The sequence below is a fragment of the Chiloscyllium punctatum genome, chromosome 46, assembly GCF_047496795.1.
Source record: "Chiloscyllium punctatum isolate Juve2018m chromosome 46, sChiPun1.3, whole genome shotgun sequence".
Lineage (NCBI taxonomy): Eukaryota > Metazoa > Chordata > Chondrichthyes > Orectolobiformes > Hemiscylliidae > Chiloscyllium > Chiloscyllium punctatum.
This window is the reverse complement of record NC_092784.1, coordinates 39,394,105-39,418,043: the sequence shown is the minus strand read 5'-3', so window position 1 is coordinate 39,418,043 and position 23,939 is coordinate 39,394,105. Positions and strand designations below refer to the sequence as shown.

Genomic DNA, 23,939 nt, shown 5'->3' with positions numbered 1-23,939 from the left:
GATCACATGGGTAGAGTATGTTTGGATCGCACTGTGTAGAATGTGTTTGGATCACGTGGGTAGAGTATGTTTGGATCGCACTGTGTAGAATGTGTTTGGATCACATGGGTAGCGTATGTTTGGATCGCACTGTGTAGAATGTGTTTGGATCACATGGGTAGCGTATGTTTGGATCGCACTGTGTAGAATGTGTTTGGATCACATGAGTAGAGTATGTTTGGATCGCACCGTGCAGTGTGTGTTTGGATCACATGGGTAGAGTATGTTTGGATCGCACTGTGTAGAGTGTGTTTGGATCACATGGGTAGAGTATGTTTGGATCGCACTGTGTAGAATGTGTTTGGATCACGTGGGTAGAGTATGTTTGGATCGCACTGTGCAGTGTGTGTTTGGATCACATGGGTAGAGTATGTTTGGATCGCATTGTGTAGGGTGTGTTTGGGTCAAATGGGTAGAGTATGTTTGGATCGCACCGTGCAGTGTGTGTTTGGATCACATGGGTAGAGTATGTTTGGATCGCACTGTGTAGAGTGTGTTTGGATCACATGGGTAGAGTATGTTTGGATCGCACCGTGCAGTGTGTGTTTGGATCACATGGGTAGAGTATGTTTGGATTGCTCTGCTGGGTATGTTTGTATCATACTGTCATCCAAATCTAACACCTAGCCTGGTTCATTACCCAGTACCAAATCCAATGTGGCCTCTCCACTTGTTAGCCTGTCTACATACTGTGTGAGGGAACTGTCCTGCACGCATTGGACAAAGACTGGCCCATCTAAAGTACTCAAACTGTAGTATTTCCAGTCATACTGTGTAAAATATGTTGCTATTGCACTGTGCTGGGCATGTTTGGATTGCTCTGTACTGGATCAAGGGTGTGGTGCTGGAAAAACTCAACAGTTGAGGCAGTATTCGAGGAGCAGGAGAATTCCTTCTGATGGGCTTATGCCCAAAGGTCGATTCTCCTGCTCCTCAGATACTGCCTAACCAGCACCACACTCTCGAATCTGATCTCCAGCATCTGCAGTCCTCACTTTCTACTTGCTCTGTGCTGGCTTGCTTTTGTTGACCAATGATCTGAGCCACTGTTTATCTTCCTTTGCAGAGTTGGCCAATGATATACACAGTAGCCACAAACAGTTATTCCAAAGGCAGACAAATATACTGCAAGCTGGTAAGTCCATACTCTTCATAGTTTCATCATATCATATTAAGGAGTAGGCCATTTAACTCGTCAAGCTTGCTACGCCATTCATTAAGATCATGGCCGATATGTCCATTGTCTCAGCTCCTTCTACCTGTATTATCTCCATACCCCTTAATTATGCTCTTAGCTCTCTCTTCAGGTCTTTCCTAGCAAACTTGTAACTTTCGAGCACCCTAACTGAGCCTTCACGTCTCATCCTAACATAAGTCTTCTTTTTACTCTTGACAAATAATTCAACTTCTTTAGTAAACCATAGCTCGACTACTTCCTCCCTGCCTGACGGGTACATACTTATCAAGGACCCGCAGTAGCTGTTCCTTGAATAAGCTCCACATTTCAATTGTACCCATCCCCTGCAGTTTCATTCTCCATCCAATACATCCTAAATCTTGCTTAATCGCATCATAATTGCCTTTCCTCCAGCTATAACTCTTGCTCTGTGATATATGCCTTTCCCTTTCTATCACTAAAGTAAACATAACTGAATTGTGGTCACTACCACCAAAGAGCTCACCTACCTCCAAATCTAACACCTAGCCTGGTTCATTATCCAGTACCAAATCCAATGTGGCCTCTCCCCTTGATAGCCTGTCTACATACTGTGTGAGAAAACCGTCCTGCACACATTGGACAAAGACTGACCATCTAAAGAACTCAAACTGTAGTATTTCCAGTGAATATTTGGAAATCTAAAGTCTGCCATAACAACTACCCTGTTACTCTCACTCCTATCCAGAATCATTTTTGCTATCCTTTCCTCTACATCTCTAGAACTATTCGGAAGCATATAGAAAACTCCCAACAGGGTGACCTCTCCTTCCTTGTTTTTAACCTCAGTCCATACTCTGTAGACAAGTCCTCAAATGTCCTTTCTGCCACCATAATACTGTCCTTGACTAACAATGCCACACCACCATCTTCTCTGTTCTTACTGAAACATCTAAATCCCGGATTTTGCAACAACCATTCCTGTCCCTGCTCTATTCACGTCTCTGAAATGGCCACAACATTAAAGTCCCACGTACCAACCCATGTTGCAAGTTCACCAACCTTATTCCGGATGCTCCTGGTGTTGAAGTAGACACACTTCAAACCACCTTCCTGCTTGCTGGTGAACTCTTGCGACTTGGAAATCTTATTTCTGACCTCACTACTCTCAACCTCCCGGACACTGGAGCTACAATTTAGGTTCCCATCCCCCTGCTGAACAGCATTAGGAAACTTCTGGTTCAGGTACCCCTCTGGTTCAGGTGTAGACCATCCTGTTTGTAGAAGTCCCACCTACCTCAGAATGACCCCCAATTATCCAGGTATCAGAAACCCTCCCTCCTGCACCATCCCTGTAGCCATATGTGCAATTCTCTCCCATCCTCATCCTCACCTCACTAGTACGTGGCACGGGTAACAACCCAGAGCTAACAACTCTGCTTGTTCTAGCTATAAGCTTCCACCCAAGCTCCCTGAATGTCTGCTTTAAATGCCCACTCCTTTTCCTACCTATGTCATTGGTGCCTATGTGGACCATGTGGACCCTTCCATCAAGGATCCCAAAAACAAGATCCGAGACATAACGAACCTTGGCACCTGGGAGGCAACACACCAACCATGAGTCTCTCTCATTCCCACATAACCTCTTATCTGTCCCCCTAACTGTGGAGTCCCCAATGACTCGTGCACCACTCATCTCCCCCCTTCTATTCTAAGCAACAGGGACAGACTCTGTGCCACAGACCTCTACCCCTCTAGCTGACCCCTGGTAAGTTGTCCCTCCAACAGTATCCAAAACGGTATACTTGTTGAGGGGAACAGCTACAGGGGATTCCTGCACTGCCTGCTGGTTCCCTTTCCGTCCCCTGACTGTAACCCATTTGCCTTTTTCTTATACCTGAGGTATAACTACCTCCCTGTAACTCCTCTCAATCACCCCTTCACCTCCCGAATGATCCGAAGTTCATCCAGCTCCAGCTTCAGTTCCAGTTCCCTAATGCTGGAATTGGGTGCACTTCCTGCAGATGCAGTCAGCAGGAACACTCGTGGTGACCTTTACCTCCCACATTCTGCAGGAGAAACATTCAACTGCTCTCACCTCCATTCCCAATATTCGAACTTCCCAAAGAGACTATTGAAAAATAAAAAATAACTAGTTATCTTACCAATCCAGCACACAGGAGTCTTTTCAGTTAGTTAGAGGAGGAGGATGGGTGGGAGACAGTAGTGTTTCGGTTAACACAACCGCCCAAAGATATTACCTCACTTACACAGCAGTACCGTGTCCGTCCCTGCTCAACATGCGCTCCACCTATTCATGAGGTACATTTTTAAAGCAGTCATTTACCTTCTGGGCAGCCCCCAGTCGTCACTGCTGCTCTTCTTGCTGCTAAATAAAAATGGAGGGCCCTGACACTCAAGGTAAATTTTTAAATCAGTAATTCACCTTCCCGGCTGCCCCCAGTTGTTGCTCCCACTCCCCCAACTGTTAAACAAAAATGGAGGGCCTTGATACTTGAGGTAAGTTTTTAAAGCAGTATCTTACCTTCTTAGCAGCCCCCTGGTTGTTGCTCCCAATCTTCCTGCTGCTAAACAAAAATGGAGGGCCTTGAGGTAAGGTTTTAAAGCAGTCATTTACCTTCCTGGCAGCCTCCTGATCATTGCTCCCAATCTTCCTGCTGCTAGACAAACAACGTTGTGTTGGCTTTCATTAGCAGGGGGATTGAGTTTAAGGTCCACGAGGTTATGCTGAAGATCTACAAATCCCTGGTTAGACTACATTTGGAATATTGTGTTCAGTTCTGGTTGCCTCATTATAGGAAGGATGTGGAAGCTTTAGAAAGGGTATAGAGGAGATTTACCAGGATGCTGCCTGGACTGGAGGGCATGTCTTATGAAGAAAGTTGAGGGAGGCTTTTCTCATTGGAGCAAAGAAGAATGAGAGGTGACTTGATAGAGGTGTACAAGATGATGAGAGGGATAGATACAGTGGATAGCCAGAGACTTGTCCCCAGGGCAGAAATGGCCATTCACAAGGGGGCATAATTTTATGGTGATTGGAGGAAGGTTTAGGGGAGATGTCAGAGGTAGGTTCTTTACACAGAGAGTGGTGGGTGTGGAATGCACTGCCAGCGGTGGTAGCAAAGTCAGATACATTATGGACATTTAAGTGACTCTAGGATAGGCACATGGATGATAGTAAAATGAAGGGGTGTGGGTTATTTTGATCTTAGAGTAGGATAAAAGGTTGGCACAGCATTGAGGGCCGAAGGGCTGTACTGCACTGTACTGTCCAAGTTCTATGTACTTCCCTGCCCATTGCTATAATTCTTTCATCCATTACTCATTAAAAATCTGTCTATCTCCTCCTTAAATTTACTTCATGTCCCAGCGTCCACCACACTCTGGGGTAGTGAACCCTTTGAGAAACCCTTTTCCCTGTTTTAAATCTCTGGCATCTTAGCCTAAAACCGTGAGCTCTTGTTATCGATTGCCCCACAAGGGGAAACATCCACTCCAAGATCATTTTGTCAATCCGTTTTGTACCTCAGTTAGATCTCCTCTCATTCTACCAAACTCCAGAGAGTATAAGGTTACACTGATTAATCTTTTTTTCATTGGACAAACCCCACATGCTTCAAATTAATCCAGTGAGCTTATTCTGAGCTGCCTCCAACCCAATTACATCCCTCCTCAGGTTAAAGATCCAAAATTGTACGCAGTGCTCCAAGTGCAGTCTCACTAATGCCTTGTAGAGTTGAACCAACACTTCACTACTTTTATACTGTATTCCTTTAAAATGAATGTGTAAATGCCTCTCCTTTCCTTCTGTGTTTCTTTTATAAATGTATGGACAAATGTTGACAATATCCTGTGAATAAAAAAAAATAGATCAGCCTCCTCACATGTTGCCATGTTTAACCTCATTCTATCTAATTTAATTTCTTTTTATAGCCATTTCTTCAAATTATTTTGACCTTTTCAGTTTAACATCATTGCCCCCGACCCTAGTCTTGCTTCCCATGCCCGAAAGACAGGATGCCAACTTGCGGAACATTTCAGAGAACACCTCTGGGACGCATTCATTAAACAACCCCACCATCCTATGGCCGAACATTTTAACTCCCTCTCCCGCTCCGGCAAGGACATGCAAGTCCTGGACCTCCTCCCCCACCAAACCCTAACCACCTGATGCCTGGAGGAAGAACGCCTCATCTTCCGCCTTGGTACCCTTCAACCACATGAGACCAATGTGGATTTCACCAGTTTCCTCAATTCTCCTCCCTCCACCCTATCTGAGATCCAACCTTCCAACTTGGCACCGCCTTCTTGAACTTTCCTACCTATCCACCTATCCCATCTATTCACTCCACCCTCCTCTTCGACCTATCACCATCACCCCCCACCTTTATCTACCTATCGCATTCCCAGCTACCTTCCCCAGCCCTATCCCCCACCCATTTATCTCTCAGCCCCCTTGGACCACCCCCTCATTCCTGATGAAAATCTTATGTTGAAACGTCGATTCTCCTGCTCCTCAGATGCTGCCTGACCTGCTGCGCTTTTCCAGCACCACACTCTTCGACTCTGATCTTCAGCACCTGCCGTCCTCACTTTCTCCTTACCTGCCACTGCCAGGCCTTGCCTCCTTCTCACCCGCCTCCCCCTTTGCCATTAACCTGTTTGATTCTGTCAGCTACCATTCTTATTATTCTCATTCCCAGTGAATAGTCCCATAATAGTGAGACATTGGTGGGTGGAGGTGGTGCCTGCACCAACCAACCTCTGCTAGTAGAAGGACCCTGTTTAACCTAAAAATATACTGTGCAAAATATCAATGTATATTTTAAATATTGTATTGCTGTTATCTTAAGTAGCGTATTAGTTTGCAAGTTAATGCAGTTGGGAATGCATAATGATGGCTTTTTCCAAGCAAGAAAATATCCATAGGATAAGAAAATATTAATAAGATCCTAACTCCAGTTTGAAAACCAATTCCCTGTGGGAACCCTTGATTTGTCTAATGTCAATAAATGCATAGGAGCAAATTTGAAGATTTCAGTATGCTCCTGAATTTGTGCAACCTTCAGCTAGAGAGTTCAAATTCATTTTCAAGAATTGCACAATCTCAGGTTTCCCTGGGTCCCAATTAACTGAGTATCCCTTTGTTGATAAGTTTAAAACCGCATACTTTGCTTTGCAGCCTCCTCCTCCATGCAGCCTACCTTTCTCCACCCTGCAGCCTCTCTGTACTCCTTCTTGCAATCTCCCCTTCCCCACATGCTGTGCAATCTCCCTGTGCTTCTGTCTGCCTCACTCGTGAACTTATCAAGTTCTTACCAACTAGCAGGTGTGGGAAAGAAACAGCTTATGATCAGGTTTTACACCATCTGTGAAGTCTGGTGACTTTTCTATGATTGGTCACCAGTATGACTTTTTTCCCAACAGTTCAATGGCAAGGCTGCCTGCCACCAAGTTATTTTGAGAGCTGGATCCTTGCTTAGCATACATCGACCAATATCAGTATTGAAGTTCTCATCTGACAGGTTTTCAGATTTCTACTTATGCAAAATGTTTGCTGACATTAGCCCCCATTTTGACTCTCCCACCATGGGTGATCATACTTCTCGATCTACCCTGACAAATAATTTAATCACTGTAAACACTTCAAACAGATTCTTCAGTGCTAAGTATGAGCAAACAGTCCTGGACTACTGAGAAACCTCCACTCAGATTCTTGTTATGTCTGACAACACTTAGTTCTGTCAAAGTGCACCTACATTCTGAGGTCAGATCCATAGAATCCATCAGATTAGAGTCAGTATGGTGAGTGGTGGTAAGAGGGGAACCTGCCTCTTCCCATGTACCTGCTGCCTAGCTTCAGTGAATTGCTGCCATGTCTCTTGTAGATAGTGTGCACTGCTGCTTCTGAACATTGGTGGTGGTGGTGGTGGTGGAGAGAGTAGATGTTTATGAATGTGATGCCAATCAAATGGTCTGCTTGTCCTGGATGGTGTCAAGTCTCTTGAGAGTTTTTGGAGCTGCACTGATCCAGACAAGTGAGAAGTATCCCACCACTCTTTCTCACACTTGCACATCAAATATATTGAAAAGGAGGATAGTGGAGAAGTCATCAGTTCTGGAAGATGGGTGCATTGTAGAGGGAAATCAATTCTACCCACGTGTAAATTGCACAATTGTCTTATTTTACAACCAACAGATCTTGCATAAAAAATTCTTCTTTTTACAGTTGCATCAGTCTCCGAAGATGTGAAGCAGAGTCAGTCAAAGATAAAAAATGACAGTGAGTAAAAGATTTATTTTCTTTCTGTTTCATTCAGCCTGATCATGTCTGAGTTGTAGAGCTAAGGTTTTATTCAGTTTTTCATCTGTGTGAATTACCATCAACTCCATTTTGTTTAATATCTTGTGCGTCCACTATTTGCATTTGGAATTTCATATGTAAACCAGTCACAACATAATCCTGCTCCCTGTAGAGGTACTGCAGTGCCAGAGTAGGGAGTGCTGGTCGATTTATTTGATGACAGCACCCTGGGTCTGACACTGGGCTTTATGCAGTGAGATGTGGTGCCACAAAAAACACAGGAGGCAGATCAGAGGCAAAGGAAACTCTGATTTTATTAAAACAAGCAAAATTGAGAATATATCTATAATCCCTGACAAGAAAATTAATATTTGGAAAAAATCAATGCTATGCGTCAAGTGAAATAAGACTTGTCTGGCAGCTACAAACACCCCAACTAACCCTTGCAGCTCCAACATGGTACAGTTTTGAATTAAGATTAGAGTGATGTTGGAAATGCACGGCAGTCAGGAAGCATCCAAGGAGCAGGAAAATCGACTTTTCGGGCAGGAGCCCTTGACTCTAATCTCCAGCATCTGCAGTCCTCACTTTCACACAGTTTTGAATTACACAGCTGTTAATTGCTGGGTGACAGGGGAAAAGAGAGAAAAAGAGAGTGAACGCAAATCCCGGGGTCCTATCCTGTTACCCTTCCCTGAGGAGTGCCCTGTACTGTTGGCCCCAAAGTCTACCTTCCTACTCTCTCTTACTGAGCTGGGACAGTAGGTCTCAATGACCTTATGCTCACCACTGGAGTAGCTCCTGTTGGCTTGGACAGGGGTGGATGTCGCTGGCTTTACCCAGTCGGTCTCTCAGCTCTCCAGTCTCTGCTCATCAGAACTTGGAGACTTCAGGATGAGAAGATTGCTCTCTCTTCTTTTCCCAAGTCTGCAACTGACTGTGGCTGACTCTCTTGATGCTAGTCGGACCTCTTGCTGAACAAACCGCAGAGAGCAGGGTTACCCAGTTATACTGACTGTCAGTTTCCCTTATCTCCCGCCAAATCTGGATTGAATCACTGAGCTGTTGTTCCTCCTCTCAGGGCTGAGTGAGCTTCCTGAGTGTTAGATGAGGTGTGAATGGTTTTCCAATTGAATTGAGTGGGTTTCCGATAGCTTTGAGTGTCCATTATTTCTCTTAGACGGATGTAGGTTAAGGTGATGCTGATAGTGTGAAGGTCTTCCCATTCATGGCAAATGGGTTTGCATGTTGTACAATGGTGTGGAATGTTCACTATCACTGTGGCCAAGCAAATGTTGAAAAGTTGAATGGTTTTGTATTTTTATAAGCTCCAGAATATCTCGGTTGTATGCTCTGCTGGTTGATGTTAAATTGTCTTTTAGCTGAGGCATTTGTGGGGGTCTTCTTTTTACAAGCTAAACCCTTGTTCCAGACAGCTGCCCCTAGGCTTGCATATTGCCAAGTCTGTCTCAGCCTCAGGGCTCAGTGACTTTTATTTCAAATGTGACTTCCACTAAACTCATGTCCCAAATTTAGAGGGTTTTAGTCCAGGGTATCTGATGGGAATTTTTGCTCCACCTTACAATCCCTCTTATGTAGACTATCACTTCGGATGGGCAAAAATCATTGAGACCTCAAAACCAGCTTCGCAGATAACCAAAACTAATCTGCCACCCTCTCACCTCACTTTCCCCCGCCGCTCCAGTTCCCCGAGAAGGGCAAAATGCAAGTTTAGGAAAGGGTATAATATATACAATCACAAACTTAACAGCAAATGTTTGCATTGATCAGGCCTTATACAAAACCATCACATCCATAGTACAGTTTATACACGAGGAGAAAGTGAGGACTGCAGATGCTGGAGATCAGAGTCGATAGTGTGGTGCTGGAAAAGCGCAGCAGGTCAGGCAGCATCTGAGGAGCAGGAGAATCGACGTTTCGGGCATAAGCCCTTCTTACACTCCCTGTCCATGGCTTAGGACTCACACTGGGGTCTCGAGGAGGAGCTTAAGTGCTGGGATCACAGTGTTTCATGTACACCCCAGTTCAAAAACCCTGACAGGTCAATCCCTGTCATAGAGTGCTCTCCACTTTTGACCATTGGGCGGGACTACCTTGAAACGGACATGTACCCCTCCACGAATGACTCCAATATTCACTCGCCCCTCCAAGGGTCCCTGTGATTGTCCAGTGGGCGTCACTGTCCAGTCATTCCCAGACAATGGTCTGGTCCCTGGTGTCCCTGCTCAGTCTCCTGAGCCACCACCAGCTACCCAGAGGGACATCCCCCCCCTTACAACTGAGACATACCTGTTTACCTTCCACCATCCTAACCCAGGCAGCCACTATTTTAATCCTCGGGCATGAAACGGACACCTCCCCATAGGTGAAGCTGGCATGACTGAAGTACCAAGTCGAATTCGACCCCAGCCACCCTGGCCACTTTCCCCAGTTGAAGTAGGAGATGATTCCTTCCGTGCTGGGTGTGCCACCTCTGGGTGCTGCTGCTAGGGGCTCTCCCTGCTCCGCCCATCGATAGAAAAGTGATTCCTCTCTGTCACTCCGTGTACAATGCTGACTCTGATCAGAGTGACCAGCACTAATATTCAGTCCATTTCCGAGGGTTTCCTCCTGTAAGACACAATGCAAACATGGCTTCGCCCTTCAAGCATTCCCAGGCTCGGCTCCCAATTGCCCAAACTTAAACTTACAAAAATGACACAAAACTCCATAAGATTTGCCCAAACACTGGCACATCAAATAAAAGCAAAGTAGTTCCAAAATACTACTATAGACATAGCTCAAACTATACAGTGCCACCTGTCTCCGGGTGGCCAGGCTAGAATCTGACCATGCTGACCCTGCTGTAGCCTCTGGTTAGCCAATTCTCTGGGGACCATGGAGTCCTTGGCTTTGGAGTTCACAGGGTTCTCCACAATGCTCCCTCTTTGCTTAACAGGGTCCCTCTTGAGTCTCATACTACGGTTGGGCTGGCCTGTGCCAAGGGTGTTTTTGGCTGGCCCTAGCTCTGCGGCCAGTGGGACCGTGTCCTCCTGACAGTAGTACTGAATGGAGAGCATCTGAAAGACAGCATTCTGGCACTGCAGCACTCCCTAAGTATCACACTGGAGGGCAAGGCTGGTTTAAAGGTGAGACGACGACCCACTGAGGCACTGACCACATAGAGAACCGCAGCCACTTTAAACATTGTCTTGTCATTAGATATCAAGACCTATCAGCAATTGCAGAAGGTGCAACACCTGCCCCTTTATTTCTTCCATGCTCACCATCCAAGGCCCCAGACACTCATTTCAGATTAAGTAGCATTTCACTTGTACCTCTCACAATTTGGTCTATTGCATTCGTTGCTCCCAATGTGGTCTCCTCTGTATCGGAGAGACAAAATGCCGACTGGGTGATCGCTTTGCTGAGCACCTTCGGTCTGTACGCAATCAGGTCCCGGACCTGTCTGTGGCTTACCACTTCAACACCCAATCCTGCTCCATGCCCACATGTCTGTCCTTGGCCGGCTGGAATGTTCCAGTGAAGCTCAATGCAAACTGGAGGAACAGCATCTCATCTTCCGAAGAGGCACGTTACAGCCTGCCGGTCTCAACACTGAATTCAACAACTTCAGATAATTTTATTTCATTTATTTTATTTATCCTTTTTTTAATTTTTTTTTCACTGTTCTGTACCTCTTATTTCTTGATTGTCTCTCTCTCTTTCTCTTGCTCCCCACTCTCTCATCACCTTTTTCCTCTCCTCTTCCCCATTTTCTACCCTTCTCCCCTGTTTTCCATTTTACCTCTGCTTCACCCATCCACTCACCCCCCCCCATCCCCCACATATTTTGTCACACAGCACTGGCTTCAGCCTTGGTCACTCACAGCTCCTAATCTCCCTATAATCTCTCTATGCACTGTCATTACCATCTCTTTATTGCTACCTTCGCTTCTGGAGCCATGACTCACCTTCTCTCGGCCTCGTATAAATACCTCCCTATTTCTCCCCTTTTTTTTAGCTTTGACAAAGGGTCAGTTAGACTCGAAACGTCAGCTCTTTCCTCTCCTTACAGATGCTGCCAAACCTGCTGAGATTTTCCAGCATTTTCTCTTTTGGTTTCAGATTCCAGTATCTGCAGTAATTTACTTTTACCTCCTATCAGGATGTCATCTTGCAAATGTGGATCTGGAATTCACAGATTATCTCCATTGTTTAATTGCTCGTTCTGATATACTGTATCGTGTTCCCACCATCCACTAGGCTTGACAGCAGAAATCTGAGTTTAGAAGGTGCCACAAGTCTTCTTCTTACCTTGGGGACTCTGCTGATACCCTGTCTCAGTAGAGAGTGCTGTTAACAGTGCATGCAGCATTACCATTAACACTGCGTTTCATTTTCAGTTGCAAATCTGGCCTATCAAACACGCCGAGGACATGACGACATTACAGATCAGCTGAAAGAGATGAAGGAGAACTGTAAGTAGCTCTGGGGTGGCTTGGTACAAACACTGAACTATTTTCAGCCATTTTGTGTGTTAATATGCAAAGTGCATTAGACAATTCAGACACTTGTTAAGTGAAGAAACTTAATAAATCATCTGAAAATTGCTCACATATTCCACAAGGCTCAGTCTTCTTAAAATTTGGAAGATACATGATCACAGTTACCTAATATAAGTAGTCATCAATTTGTAAGCAATTTTCATATAGTTCATTAAGTTTTTTAAAAACAGTTTAGATAGGATACAAGAGTTAATTAGACAAAGAATATATATGACTGTTACAATTGGGGAAGGTTCACTGACGGGAGATAGTGAGAACTGCAGAAACTGGAGAGTCAGAGTCAAGAAAGGGTGGCGCTAGAAAAGGCACACAGGTCAGGCAGCATCCGAGGAGCAAGAGAGTCGAGATTTCGGGCAGGACTCTTTATCAGCACTGGGGAGGGGCAAGGGGGCTGGGAAATACATAGAGGGCTGGGGGATAGCGATAGGTAGATGCAGGTAGGACTTGGTTGTGATAAGTCAGTGGGAAAGATAGATGGGAAGGAAGATGAACAGGCAGGTCAGGTCAAGAGGTGGTGCCAAGTTGCAGAGTTGGGTCTGGGATGAGGTGGGGAGAGGGGAGATTTGGAAACTGGTGAATTCAACGTTAAGGCAGTGTGGTTGTATGCCCATGAGGTGGAAGATGAGGTGTTCCTCCTCCAGTTTGTGGGTGGTCTTGTTTAGGCAGTGGAGGAGGTCCAGGATAGAATGTCCTCAGGGGAGTGGGAGGAGGGAGTTGATACGGTTGGCCATGGGAAGGTGGGGTTAGTTGGTGTGTACGGATCAGGGATGTTCCCTAAACCGGTCTGCGAGTTTGCACTCGGTCTCTCTGATGTAGAGGAGACCACATCAAGAGCAACAGATGCAATAAATGAGGTTCGATGATATGCAGGTAAATCTCTGCCGGATTTGCAATGATCCTTTGGGGCCTTGGACGGAGGTGAGAGGGGAGGTGAAGGCGCAGGTTTTGTACCTCTTGCAGCAACAGCAGGGGAAGGTGCCAAGTGTGAAGGAGAGAGGGGTGGGTTTGGTGGGGAGTGTGGACCTAACAAGGGAGTATCAGTGGAATGGCCCCTACAGAATGCAGTTAGGGATGTGGAGGGAAATGTATGAGGTGGTGAGGTCTGACTTTCGGTGATGAAAATGGCAGAGGACGATGCGCTGAATTTGGAAATTAGTGAGGTGGAATGTGGGGATTAGGGGAATTCTGTCTTTGTTGGGGTTTGGAGGGTGTGGGGTTTGAGGGCAGACATGTTGGAAATGGAGGAGATACAATTGAGGGCATTATTGTTCACGGGAAGAGGAAATGATAACTGGGATGCCCTGGAGTGTAATTGCTCATCCTGGGAGCAGATATGGTAGAGGAATTGGGAGTGAAGGATCACGTTGTTACAGGATGGAGGATTGGGAGATGTAGTCAAGGTAGCTGTGAGAGCCGGTGGATGTGAAGTAGATGTCAATGTTGAATCAGTCGCTGAAGATGGAGATGGAGAGGTCCAGGAAGAGGAGGGAGGTGTCAGAGATGGTCAGGTGAATTTGAGGTCAGGGTGGACAGTGTGCATGTAGTTGATGAACTGTTGAAGCTCCACATGGGAGCATAAGGCAGCACTGATAGTTATTGATGTAGGGAGGAAAAGTTGACGGATGGTGCCAGTGTAGCTGTGGAAGAGGGACTGTTCCATGTATCCTACAAAGAAGCAGGCACAGCAGGGACCCATGTGGGTACCCATAGCAACCCGACTGGTGTGAGGGAAGTAGGAGGATTCAAAGGAGAAGTTGTTAAGGGTGAGGACTAGTTCCACTAATCGAATGAGAGTGTTGGTGGAGGGGGACTGATTGGGTTGGTGGGAGAGGAAGAAACTGAGGGCATTTAGGCTTTCTTCATGAGGGATACGGGTGTAGAGGGACTGGTGAAAATGAAGTGTTGGGGGCTTGGGAATCAAAAGCCATGAAGGAGGTGGAGGGCATGGATGGTGTCTTGAACATATGTGTGGAGATCCTGGACTAAGGGGGACACTGATACCAGTGGACAAACAGGCATTTGGTGCAGTGTTTTGATCTTGTCAAAATCGTAAGGGATCCTGCTATCTAACCAAAGTTTTACTCTTCCCTTGGTCTTCTGCCTCTTCCTTTGCTCCATCATCCATCTGGGGAGACTAGTTCTCGACAAGGCCTGTCACATCTACAATGAACATCCATTGAGGACTCCCCTCTGCCCCGGAGCACTTGTTGATATATATTGTTGATAGGGGCTGGAGGCTAGCGCTGCGTCAATAAACTGTCTGGACCCCTTTGGTCAATGACCATATGATCCACAACTATTCCTTATGTCAAATGACCATTGTCCCCTTTCCCACCTCCATTTGGGGGTTTGTTTTCATTCCTTCAAAGACCAAAACATTCCATTGTCGCAAATACTGCATTGTAGTAATTTGTAATTATCACAATCTGTAATTTGTTTGTTTTCGAATGATAGAGATTTGTGTTTCTAGAAGGCCAGTTGCTACTGTAACACAGTTAAATGGGATCTCAAACTACACAGGCAATACTAAATATTCAACACTGAAAGAATTGAGTTTTAAGAAGCGGGACCCCTATTTCCAACAGTTTCCAGAAGGAAAGACCAGAAAAGTGAATGATGCGTAATAGTTTGCCACCCACAGTACAGTGGCCCAGTGGTGAGCACTGCAGCCTCACAGTGGCTGGGTTATATTCCAGTCTTGGACAATTGTCTGTGTGGAGTTTGCACATTCTCCCCGTGTCGCGTGGGTTTGCTCCGGGTGCTCCTGTTTCCTCCCACAGTCCAAAGATGTGCGGGTCAGGTGAATTGGCCATGCTAAATTGCCCATAGTGTAAGGTGCATTAGTCAGAGGGAAATGGATCTGGGTGGGTTACACTTCAGAGGGTTGGTGTAGACTTGTTGGGCCGAAGGGCCTATTTCCACACTGTGAGGAATCTAATCTAAAGATCGTGTGGAACTCCACTTCACTTCCAAGCATTACTGTTTGCTCACAGTTTCTTCTGTCTGGGTAAGGAGACCTTCCTGGGGAGAGTTTGTACCGAAAGCCTGTGGTATAATTCTGAACTCTTTATATCCACCTTGACCTGACATATCCAGCACCACTATGATGCTCTGTGCTAACCTGGGATATCTTCTGCACTAACAGCTGGTGAGAAGATCATAGCCTCTATTTGTATATTGGGTGCAGGCCTCACTGGCTGAGCCAGCACATTTCCCAACCCTAACTGCACTTGAGAAGTTAAAAATCACACAACACCAGGTTATAGTCCAATGGGTCTATGTGGAAGCACTAGCTTTCAGAGTGCTGCTCCTTCATCAGGTGGTTCATTAGACAACTACGTGATGAAGGAACAGAGCTCCAAACGCTAGTGCTTCCAAATAAACCTGTAGGACGATAACCGGATGTTGCTGTGATTTTTAACTTTATAAACCCCGGTCCAACACCAGCACCTCCAAATCATGCACTAGAGAAGATGGTGCTGAACCACCTTCTCAAACCACGGCAGTTCTTGTGATCTTAAGTTACAAGTGGGGGTAAATATTCCAACAATCAGGTTACATTTGCTAGTTTTGTGCATGTGTCGTTTTGCTGGAATTCAGGAACAGGGAGGGGGCAGCAGGGAGAGATCAGGAACAGGCAGAGACAGCAGGGAAAGACCAGGAACAGGGAGGGGACAGCAGGGAGAGATCAGGAACAGGGAGGGGACAGCAGGGAGAGATTAGGAACAGGGAGGAAGCAGCAGGGAGAGACCAGGAACAGGGAGGGGACAGCAGGGAGAGATCAGGAACAGGCAGAGACAGCAGGGAAAGACCAGGAACAGGGAGGGGACAGCAGGGAGAGATCAGGAACAGGGAGGGGACAGCAGGGAGAGATCAGGAACAGGCAGAGACAGCAGGGAAAGACCAGGAACAGAGAGGAAGCAGCAGGGAGAGATCAGGAACAGGGAGGGGACAGCAGGGAGAGATCAGGAACAGGCAGAGACAGCAGGGAAAGACCAGGAACAGGGAGGAGGCAGCAGGGAGACATCAGGAACAGGGAGGGAACAGCAGGGAGAGATCAGGAACAGGGAAGAGACAACAGGGAGAGATCAGGAACAGGGAGATACAGCAGGGAGAGATCAGGAACAGGCAGAGACAGCAGGGAGAGATCAGGAACAGGGAGATACAGCAGGGAGAGATCAGGAACAGGGAAGAGACAGCAGGGAGAGATCAGGAACAGGGAGGGGACAGCAGGGAGAGATCAGGAACAGGGAGGGGACAGCAGGGAGAGATCAGGAACAGGCAGAGACAGCAGGGAAAGACCAGGAACAGGGAGGGGACAGCAGGGAGAGATCAGGAACTGGGAGGGGACAGCAGGGAGAGATCAGGAACAGGCAGAGACAGCAGGGAAAGACCAGGAACAGGGAGGAAGCAGCAGGGAGAGATCAGGAACAGGGAGGGGACAGCAGGGAGAGATCAGGAACAGGCAGAGACAGCAGGGAAAGACCAGGAACAGGGAGGAGGCAGCAGGGAGACATCAGGAACAGGGAGGGGACAGCAGGGAGAGATCAGGAACAGGGAAGAGACAACAGGGAGAGATCAGGAACAGGGAGATACAGCAGGGAGAGATCAGGAACAGGCAGAGACAGCAGGGAGAGATCAGGAACAGGGAGATACAGCAGGGAGAGATCAGGAACAGGGAAGAGACAGCAGGGAGAGATCAGGAACAGGGAGGGGACAGCAGGGAGAGATCAGGAACAGGGAGGAGACAGCAGGGAGAGATCAGGAACAGGGAGATACAGCAGGAAGAGATCAGGAACAGGGAAGAGACAGCAGGGAGAGATCAGGAACAGGGAGATACAGCAGGGAGAGATCAGGAACAGGGAGGGGACAACAGGGAGAGATCAGGAACAGGGAGGGGACAGCAGGGAGAGATCAGGAACAGGGAGATACAGCAGGGAGAGATCAGGAACAGGGAGGGGACAGCAGGGAGAGATCAGGAACAGGGAGGGGACAGCAGGGAGAGATCAGGAACAGGCAGAGACAGCAGGGAAAGACCAGGAACAGGGAGGAGGCAGCAGGGAGAGATCAGGAACAGGGAGGAGATAGCAGGGAGAGATCAGGAACAGGGAAGAGACAGCAGGGACAGATCAGGAACAGGGAGGGGACAGCAGGGAGAGATCAGGAACAGGGAGATACAGCAGGGAGAGATCAGGAACAGGGAGGGGACAGCAGGGAGAGATCAGGAACAGGGAGATACAGCAGGGAGAGATCAGGAACAGGGAGGGGACAGCAGGGAGAGATCAGGAACAGGGAGATACAGCAGGGAGAGATCAGGAACAGGGGGGGGAAAGCAGGGAGAGATCAGAAACAGGGAGATACAGCAGGGAGAGATCAGGAACAGGGAGGGGACAGCAGGGAGAGATCAGGAACAGGCAGAGACAGCAGGGAAAGACCAGGAACAGGGAGGAGGCAGCAGGGAGACATCAGGAGCAGGGAGGGGACAGCAGGGAGAGATCAGGAACAGGGAAGAGACAACAGGGAGAGATCAGGAACAGGGAGGGGACACCAGGGAGAGATCAGGAACAGGGAAGAGACAACAGGGAGAGATCAGGAACAGGGAGATACAGAAGGGAGAGATCAGGAACAGGGAGGGGAAAGCAGGGAGAGATCAGGAACAGGGAGGAGGCAGCAGGGAGAGATCAGGAACAGGGAGGGGAAAGCAGGGAGACATCAGGAACAGGGAGATACAGAAGGGAGAGATCAGGAACAGGGAGGGGAAAGCAGGGAGAGATCAGGAACAGGGAGATACAGCAGGGAGAGATCAGGAACAGGGAGGGGACAGCAGGGAGAGATCAGGAACAGGGAAGAGATAGCAGGGAGAGAGCAGGAACAGGGAGGGGACAGCAGGGAGAGATCAGGAACAGGGAGGAGGCAGCAGGGAGAGATCAGGAACAGGGAAGAGATAGCAGGGAGAGAGCAGGAACAGGGAGGGGACAGCAGGGAGAGATCAGGAACAGGGAGGAGGCAGCAGGGAGATGTGTAAAGTGACTTCAGGAAGATTTGGACAGGGCAAGAACATGGCAGCTGTAGTACAATGTAAGAAATATCTGGTTATTTAATTTAGTTGGGGAGCCAGATGTGCAGAATATTTCTTAGATGATGAGAGGTTGAAAAGTGTAGATATATAAAGGACCTAGACATCCTTGTCACTAAACCATTCCGTCGGATTCATTCCTATCGAATCGACTTGGTTTTACATGCCATCTGTATTCACCTATCAACATCTCACCTCTCCGCCCAGCTCCCCACCCATAACCTACCCCCCCGCTCCCCACACCACCATCTGCGTTCCCCCTAACCCCATCTAAATTCCTAATGAAGGGTTTTAGCTGAAATGTCAACTTCTCCACCTCCTGATGCTGCCTGACTTGCTGTATTCTTTCCGCCTCCTGCTTGTCTGTTTTGGATTCCAGCATCTGCAGGTTTTTTTGTTTCTAACTAAATCATTAAAAGCTAACATGCAGGTACAGCAAGCTGTTAGTAAGGCTTATGGAATATTAAGTCTTGCTTCAAATTGATAGAAGATTAGTTAGACCACAGCTGGAGAACTGTGTGCAGTTTTGGTCTCCTTATCTCAGCCACAGAGAGTGCAATGAAGGTTTACCAGATTCATTTCTGTGAATGCAGGGATGTTCTATAAAGAGAGAGTGCGCAAAGTGGGCCTGTATTCTCTAGACCTCCAAAGACTTAAGAGATGATCTTATTGAAACTTACAAAATTCTTCCAAGAATAGGCAGAGTAGATACAAAGATGTTTCTGCTGACTGGGGATTCTGAAATTAGACTAGATTAGATTACTTACAGTGTGGAAACAGGACCTTCGGCCTAACAAGTCCACACCGACCCGCCGAAGCGTAACCCACCCAGACCCATTCCCCTACACCTAACATGGCCAATTCACCTGACCTGCACATTTTTAGACTGTGGGAGGAAACCGGAGCACCCGGAGGGAACCCACGCAGACACAGGGAGAATGTGCAAACTCCACACAGTCAGTCGCCTGAGGTGGGAATTGAACCCGGGTCTCTGGTGCTGTGAGGCAGCAGCGCTAACCACCGTGCCACCATGCCGCCCACGATGAGGGCACAATTTAGAATAATGGAGATGGCATTTAAGACTGGGATGAGAAAAAAATGTATTTACCCAGAGGATTCTGAATGTTTGGAATTGTCTACTCCAGAGAGCTATGGAAGCTCAGCCTTTGAGTATATTTAAAAATGACGGTCTGGGTTAAAGGTACTGAAGAGTTTGATCACCCGTGATTGCGCTGAATAGCGGAGTAGCCTTGATATGCTGAATGGTCTGCTGCTATTCCTATATATACCTACAATGCTGTTAAGGATGGAGTTATAGGATTTCGTCTGAGTAATACTGAAGGAACAGCGATATATTTCCACTTCATGATGGTGAGTGAGTTGGAGGGGAACTTGTAGGAGGTGGTGTTCCCATGTACCTGCTGTCCTTGCCCTTCTTGGTGGGAGAAATTGTGGATTTGGAACATGCTGTCTAAGTTGCCTCAGTGAGATGCTGCTTATGCATCTTGTAGATAGTACACACTGCCTGCTACTGAGCATTTGGTAGTGCAGGGAGTGGATATGTATGAATGTGGTGTCAATCAAGCAGGTTGCTTTGTCTTGAATGATGTCATACTTCTTGAGTATTGTTGGAGCTGCACCCATCCCAACAAGTGGGGAATATTCCATCACAGTTATGACCTGTGCTTGGTAGGTGGTGGACAGGTTTTGGGAAGTCAGGAGGTGAATTACAGGATTCTGACTTATTGTTGTAGTCATAATAATGGTCAGTGGTAAACCCCAGGACTTGACAACAGAGGTGGTAATATCAATGAATTGTCAATAGCAGATGGCTTGACTCTCTCTTGTCGGTGATTGCCTTTGCCTGACATTAGTTTTATGTGAATGTTATTTTGCGGTTATCAATCCAACCCTGGATGTTCCTTTCTACATATAGTCATGACTGCTTTTGTATTGCTTTTGTAATGAATGAAGGAATCATGAATGGTGCTGAATGCTGTGAAATCATCAGTAAACATCTTAAATGCAGAGCTGTTGTGGAGGATAACCCAGTTACCACTGCCATTCCGAATCCCCGCTTTCAGGTTATCACATTCATGCCCAGGCCCCGTTACCAGGTTAGCTCAATCTTCCCAGACCAATTGCCAGATTAGCATTGTCATTCCTAGTCTCTATTACCAGATTACCCCAAGCTTCCCAATCCATGTTACTGAGTTACCATGGTAACTTCTAGTTAGCCTGCTGTGGTTTAGAGAAACAGTTGGCCCCAGCTTGGGGTTTTCTTCACCCAATTCCAGCACCAACGCCATACAAACAGGAAAAGAGGCATCTACCAGGAGCTGGTCTCTTACCCACCCGTCACCCAGTTAGAGGGTTCGATAGGGTAGACAGTGAGAGCCTTTTTCCTCAGATGGTGATGGCACATACTTTAAATTGAGGGTGATAGAAATAGGACAGATGTCAGAGGTAGTTTCTTTACCCAGAGAATAGTAGGGACATGGAACGCACTGCCTGCAACAGTTGTAGACTCGCCAACTTTAAGGGCATTTAAATGGTTATTGGATGAACATATGGATGAAAATGGAATAATGTAGGCAAGAAAGGCTTCAGGTTGGTTCCACAGGTCAGCGCCACGTCGAGGGCCGGAGAGCCTGTACTGCCCTGTTATGTTCTATGTTCACCTTTGCCTTTTGGGTTGGGAAACAGACGTAATTGAAGCAAGTAGTGGTGCTGGCAGAGGGGTGAAATACAGCACCCCATTCACCCATTCTCTCTGTCACTCCATCTCATCAGTATTCCCTGACAATTCACTAAGCTGAGTATTTGCTCACATTCAAAGTTTAGGTTGTGGGTAAGGAAGTGACCTGGGTGTAAAGCCCGTGGAGGTTTGTGTATAATGTGGGTTCCAGTGCAGGTTGGTACTGACTTGTTGAGAATATGAGTTTGAAGTAGTTTATTCAGTTATATAGATAGAGCGAAGAGGTTAGAACTGTTTGCCTCAGGGTAGACAACATTGTGAGGAGATTTGTTACCTTCTGGAGTTCTACAGACAGAGACAGCAGCAGCAAATATGGACGAAGATCAGTGTCAGCTGGAGGTCTGGTGTGTGGAAGAGGCTGTGGGCCTGAGTGGTGTCGGCTGGAGGCCCGGTGTGTGGAAGAGGGTGTGGGCCTGGAGCAGTGTCAGCTGGAGGCCCGGTGTGTGGAAGAGGGTGTGGGCCTGGAGCAGTGTCAGCTGGAGGTCCGGTGTGTGGAAGAGGGTGTGGGCCTGGAGCAGTGTCAGCTGGAGGTCCGGTGTGTGGAAGAGGCTGTGGGCCTGAGTGGTGTCGGCTGGAGGCCCGGTGTGTGGAAGAGGTTGTGGGCCTGGAGCAGTGTCAGCTGGAGGTGCGGTGTGTGGAATAGTGTTTGGGCCTGGAGCGGTGTCGGCTGGAGGTCTGGTGTGTGGAAGAGGTTGTGGGCCTGGAGCAGTGTCAGCTGGAGGTCCGGTGTGTGGAAGAGGCTGTGGGTCCAGAGCGGTGTCAGCTGGAGGTCCAGTGTGTGAAAGAGGGTGTGGTCCCGGAGCGGTGTCAGCTGGAGGTCCGGTGTGTGGAATACGGTGTGGGCCTGGAGCAGTGTCAGCTGGAGGTCCAGTGTGTGGAAGAGGCTGTGGGCCTGAGCGGTGTCGACTGGAGGCCCGGTGTGTGGAATAGGGTGTGGGCCTGGAGCGGTGTCAGCTGGAGGCCCGGTGTGTGGAAGAGGCTGTGGGCCTGAGCGGTGTCAGCTGGAGGCCCGGTGTGTGGAATAGGGTATGGGCCTGGAGCGGTGTCAGCTGGAGGTCAGGTGTGTGGAATAGGGTATGGGCCTGGAGCGGTGTCAGCTGGAGGTCCGGTGTGTGGAAGAGGGTGTGGGCCCGGAGCAGTGTTGGCTGGAGGTCTGGTGTGTGGAATAGGGTATGGGCCTGGAGCGGTAGTGGCTGGAGGTCCGGTGTGTGGAAGAGGCTGTGGGCCTGAGCGGTGTCAGCTGGAGGCCCGGTGTGTGGAAGAGGCTGTGGGCCTGAGCGGTGTCAGCTGGAGGCCCGGTGTGTGGAAGAGGCTGTGGGCCTGAGCGGTGTCAGCTGGAGGCCCGGTGTGTGGAAGAGGCTGTGGGCCTGAGCGGTGTCAGCTGGAGGCCCGGTGTGTGGAAGAGGCTGTGGGCCTGAGCGGTGTCAGCTGGAGGCCCGGTGTGTGGAATAGGGTGTGGGCCTGGAGCGGTGTCAGCTGGAGGCCCGGTGTGTGGAATAGGGTATGGGCCTGGAGCGGTGTCAGCTGGAGGCCCGGTGTGTGGAATAGGGTGTGGGCCTGGAGCGGTGTCAGCTGGAGGCCCGGTGTGTGGAATAGGGTGTGGGCCTGGAGCGGTGTCGGCTGGAGGTCTGGTGTGTGGAAGAGGCTGTGGGCCTGAGCTCAGTTTGGTCAGACTGAGCTGAAGTGACACTGACAGAGGTTAACTGGCATCAGTGGCATCAAGAGCAGGAAGCCAAAGGTTTCCAGAGAATGGCCCAAAGCAGAGGAGACCGGGCCCTTGCAGAAAGTGCACTTAGGAAAGACCGTTGAGCTATTACCTTTGTTCTTTTATTTTTCCACTTACTGTTAGGAAGGACTGTAAAGTTAACTTCTAACTTCATTTCTTTATTTTTCCTCTCATACTAGGAACAACAGTAATATTTTACTTTTAACTTTGTTTCTCTATATTAGTACCATCATGTGAGGTGACATTATACACTTTTCACTGTATTCCTGTACATCTGTACTTGAGTACGTGTGGTAATAAAGCTTAAATCAAATTAAAATCAAGCAAAAACACTCCCTCTGGTGGCTGCAGTGGAATATTGTGAATAGTTTTTGTCCCCTTATCTAAGGAAAGGTGTAATGGCATTGAAGGCAATCCAGAGATGGTTTGCTCAACCAACACCAGGTATGGAGGGAATATCTTACGGGGTGAGGTTGAATAGTTTCAGCCTATATGCACTGGAATACAGAAGAATGGACAACGACTTTATTGAAACGTACAAGATTCTCAGGCGGCTTTACAGTAGATGTGGAGAGGTTGTTTCCCATTGTGGGACAGTCTATGCTTAGAGGGTATAATCTAAGTAAGGACTCACACATTTAAGACCCAGATGAGGAGGAATTTTTTCTCTCAGAGGGTAGTGAATCTGTGGAGTCCTTTACTGCAGAGGGCTTTTGAAGCTGGGTCATTATATAGGCTGAAGGCTGATGGAGACAAATTTTTAGTCAATGAAGGAATCGAGGCTAATGAGGAAAAGGCAGTAAAGTGGTGTTGAGGATTATTAGGTCAGCCATTATCCCATGAATGGTGGAGCAGACTTGACAGGCTGAATAGCCTACTTCTGTTCATACATCTCATTGTCTTGTGATCAACAACATGTGGGCACAGGTTTAAGGCAATTGGCAAACAAATTGATACAGACACTTGGAAAAGCTCATACATAGCGAGTGGATAGGATCTAGAATGTGCTTCCTGAGAGTGTGGTAGATGTGGATTCAGTCGAGGCTTTCAAGAAGGAATTGGATCATTATGTGGAAAGGAAAAACATGGACCAAGGGCAGGCAGAAGGGATTAGTTTAATTTGGCATCATGTTCAGCACAACATCATGGATCAAAGAGCCTGTTTCTGTGCTGTACAGTTCTATGTTCTGTGTAAAGCTGCAGAGAGAAGCCGGGGTAGTGACACTAAGTCCAGGACACAAATGGAGGACTGAATGGCTGCCTTCTATTCTGTAATAACTCTGTGTTTAAT

General features: G+C 47.6%; 1 protein-coding gene across 2 annotated transcripts in view; it reads left to right on the top strand.

The window, feature by feature from the left end:
• The window catches only part of LOC140467963 (C-type lectin domain family 10 member A-like), an 88,679-nt gene that overhangs the window by 51,828 nt on the left and 12,912 nt on the right, over positions 1–23,939 (top strand). For both annotated transcript variants that reach the window (XM_072564057.1, XM_072564056.1), the window contains 3 exons: positions 1,106–1,174; positions 7,446–7,499; positions 11,927–12,001. In XM_072564057.1, coding sequence (XP_072420158.1) covers positions 1,106–1,174; positions 7,446–7,499; positions 11,927–12,001 — 198 coding nt within the window. The remainder of the gene's footprint in view (positions 1–1,105; positions 1,175–7,445; positions 7,500–11,926; positions 12,002–23,939) is intronic.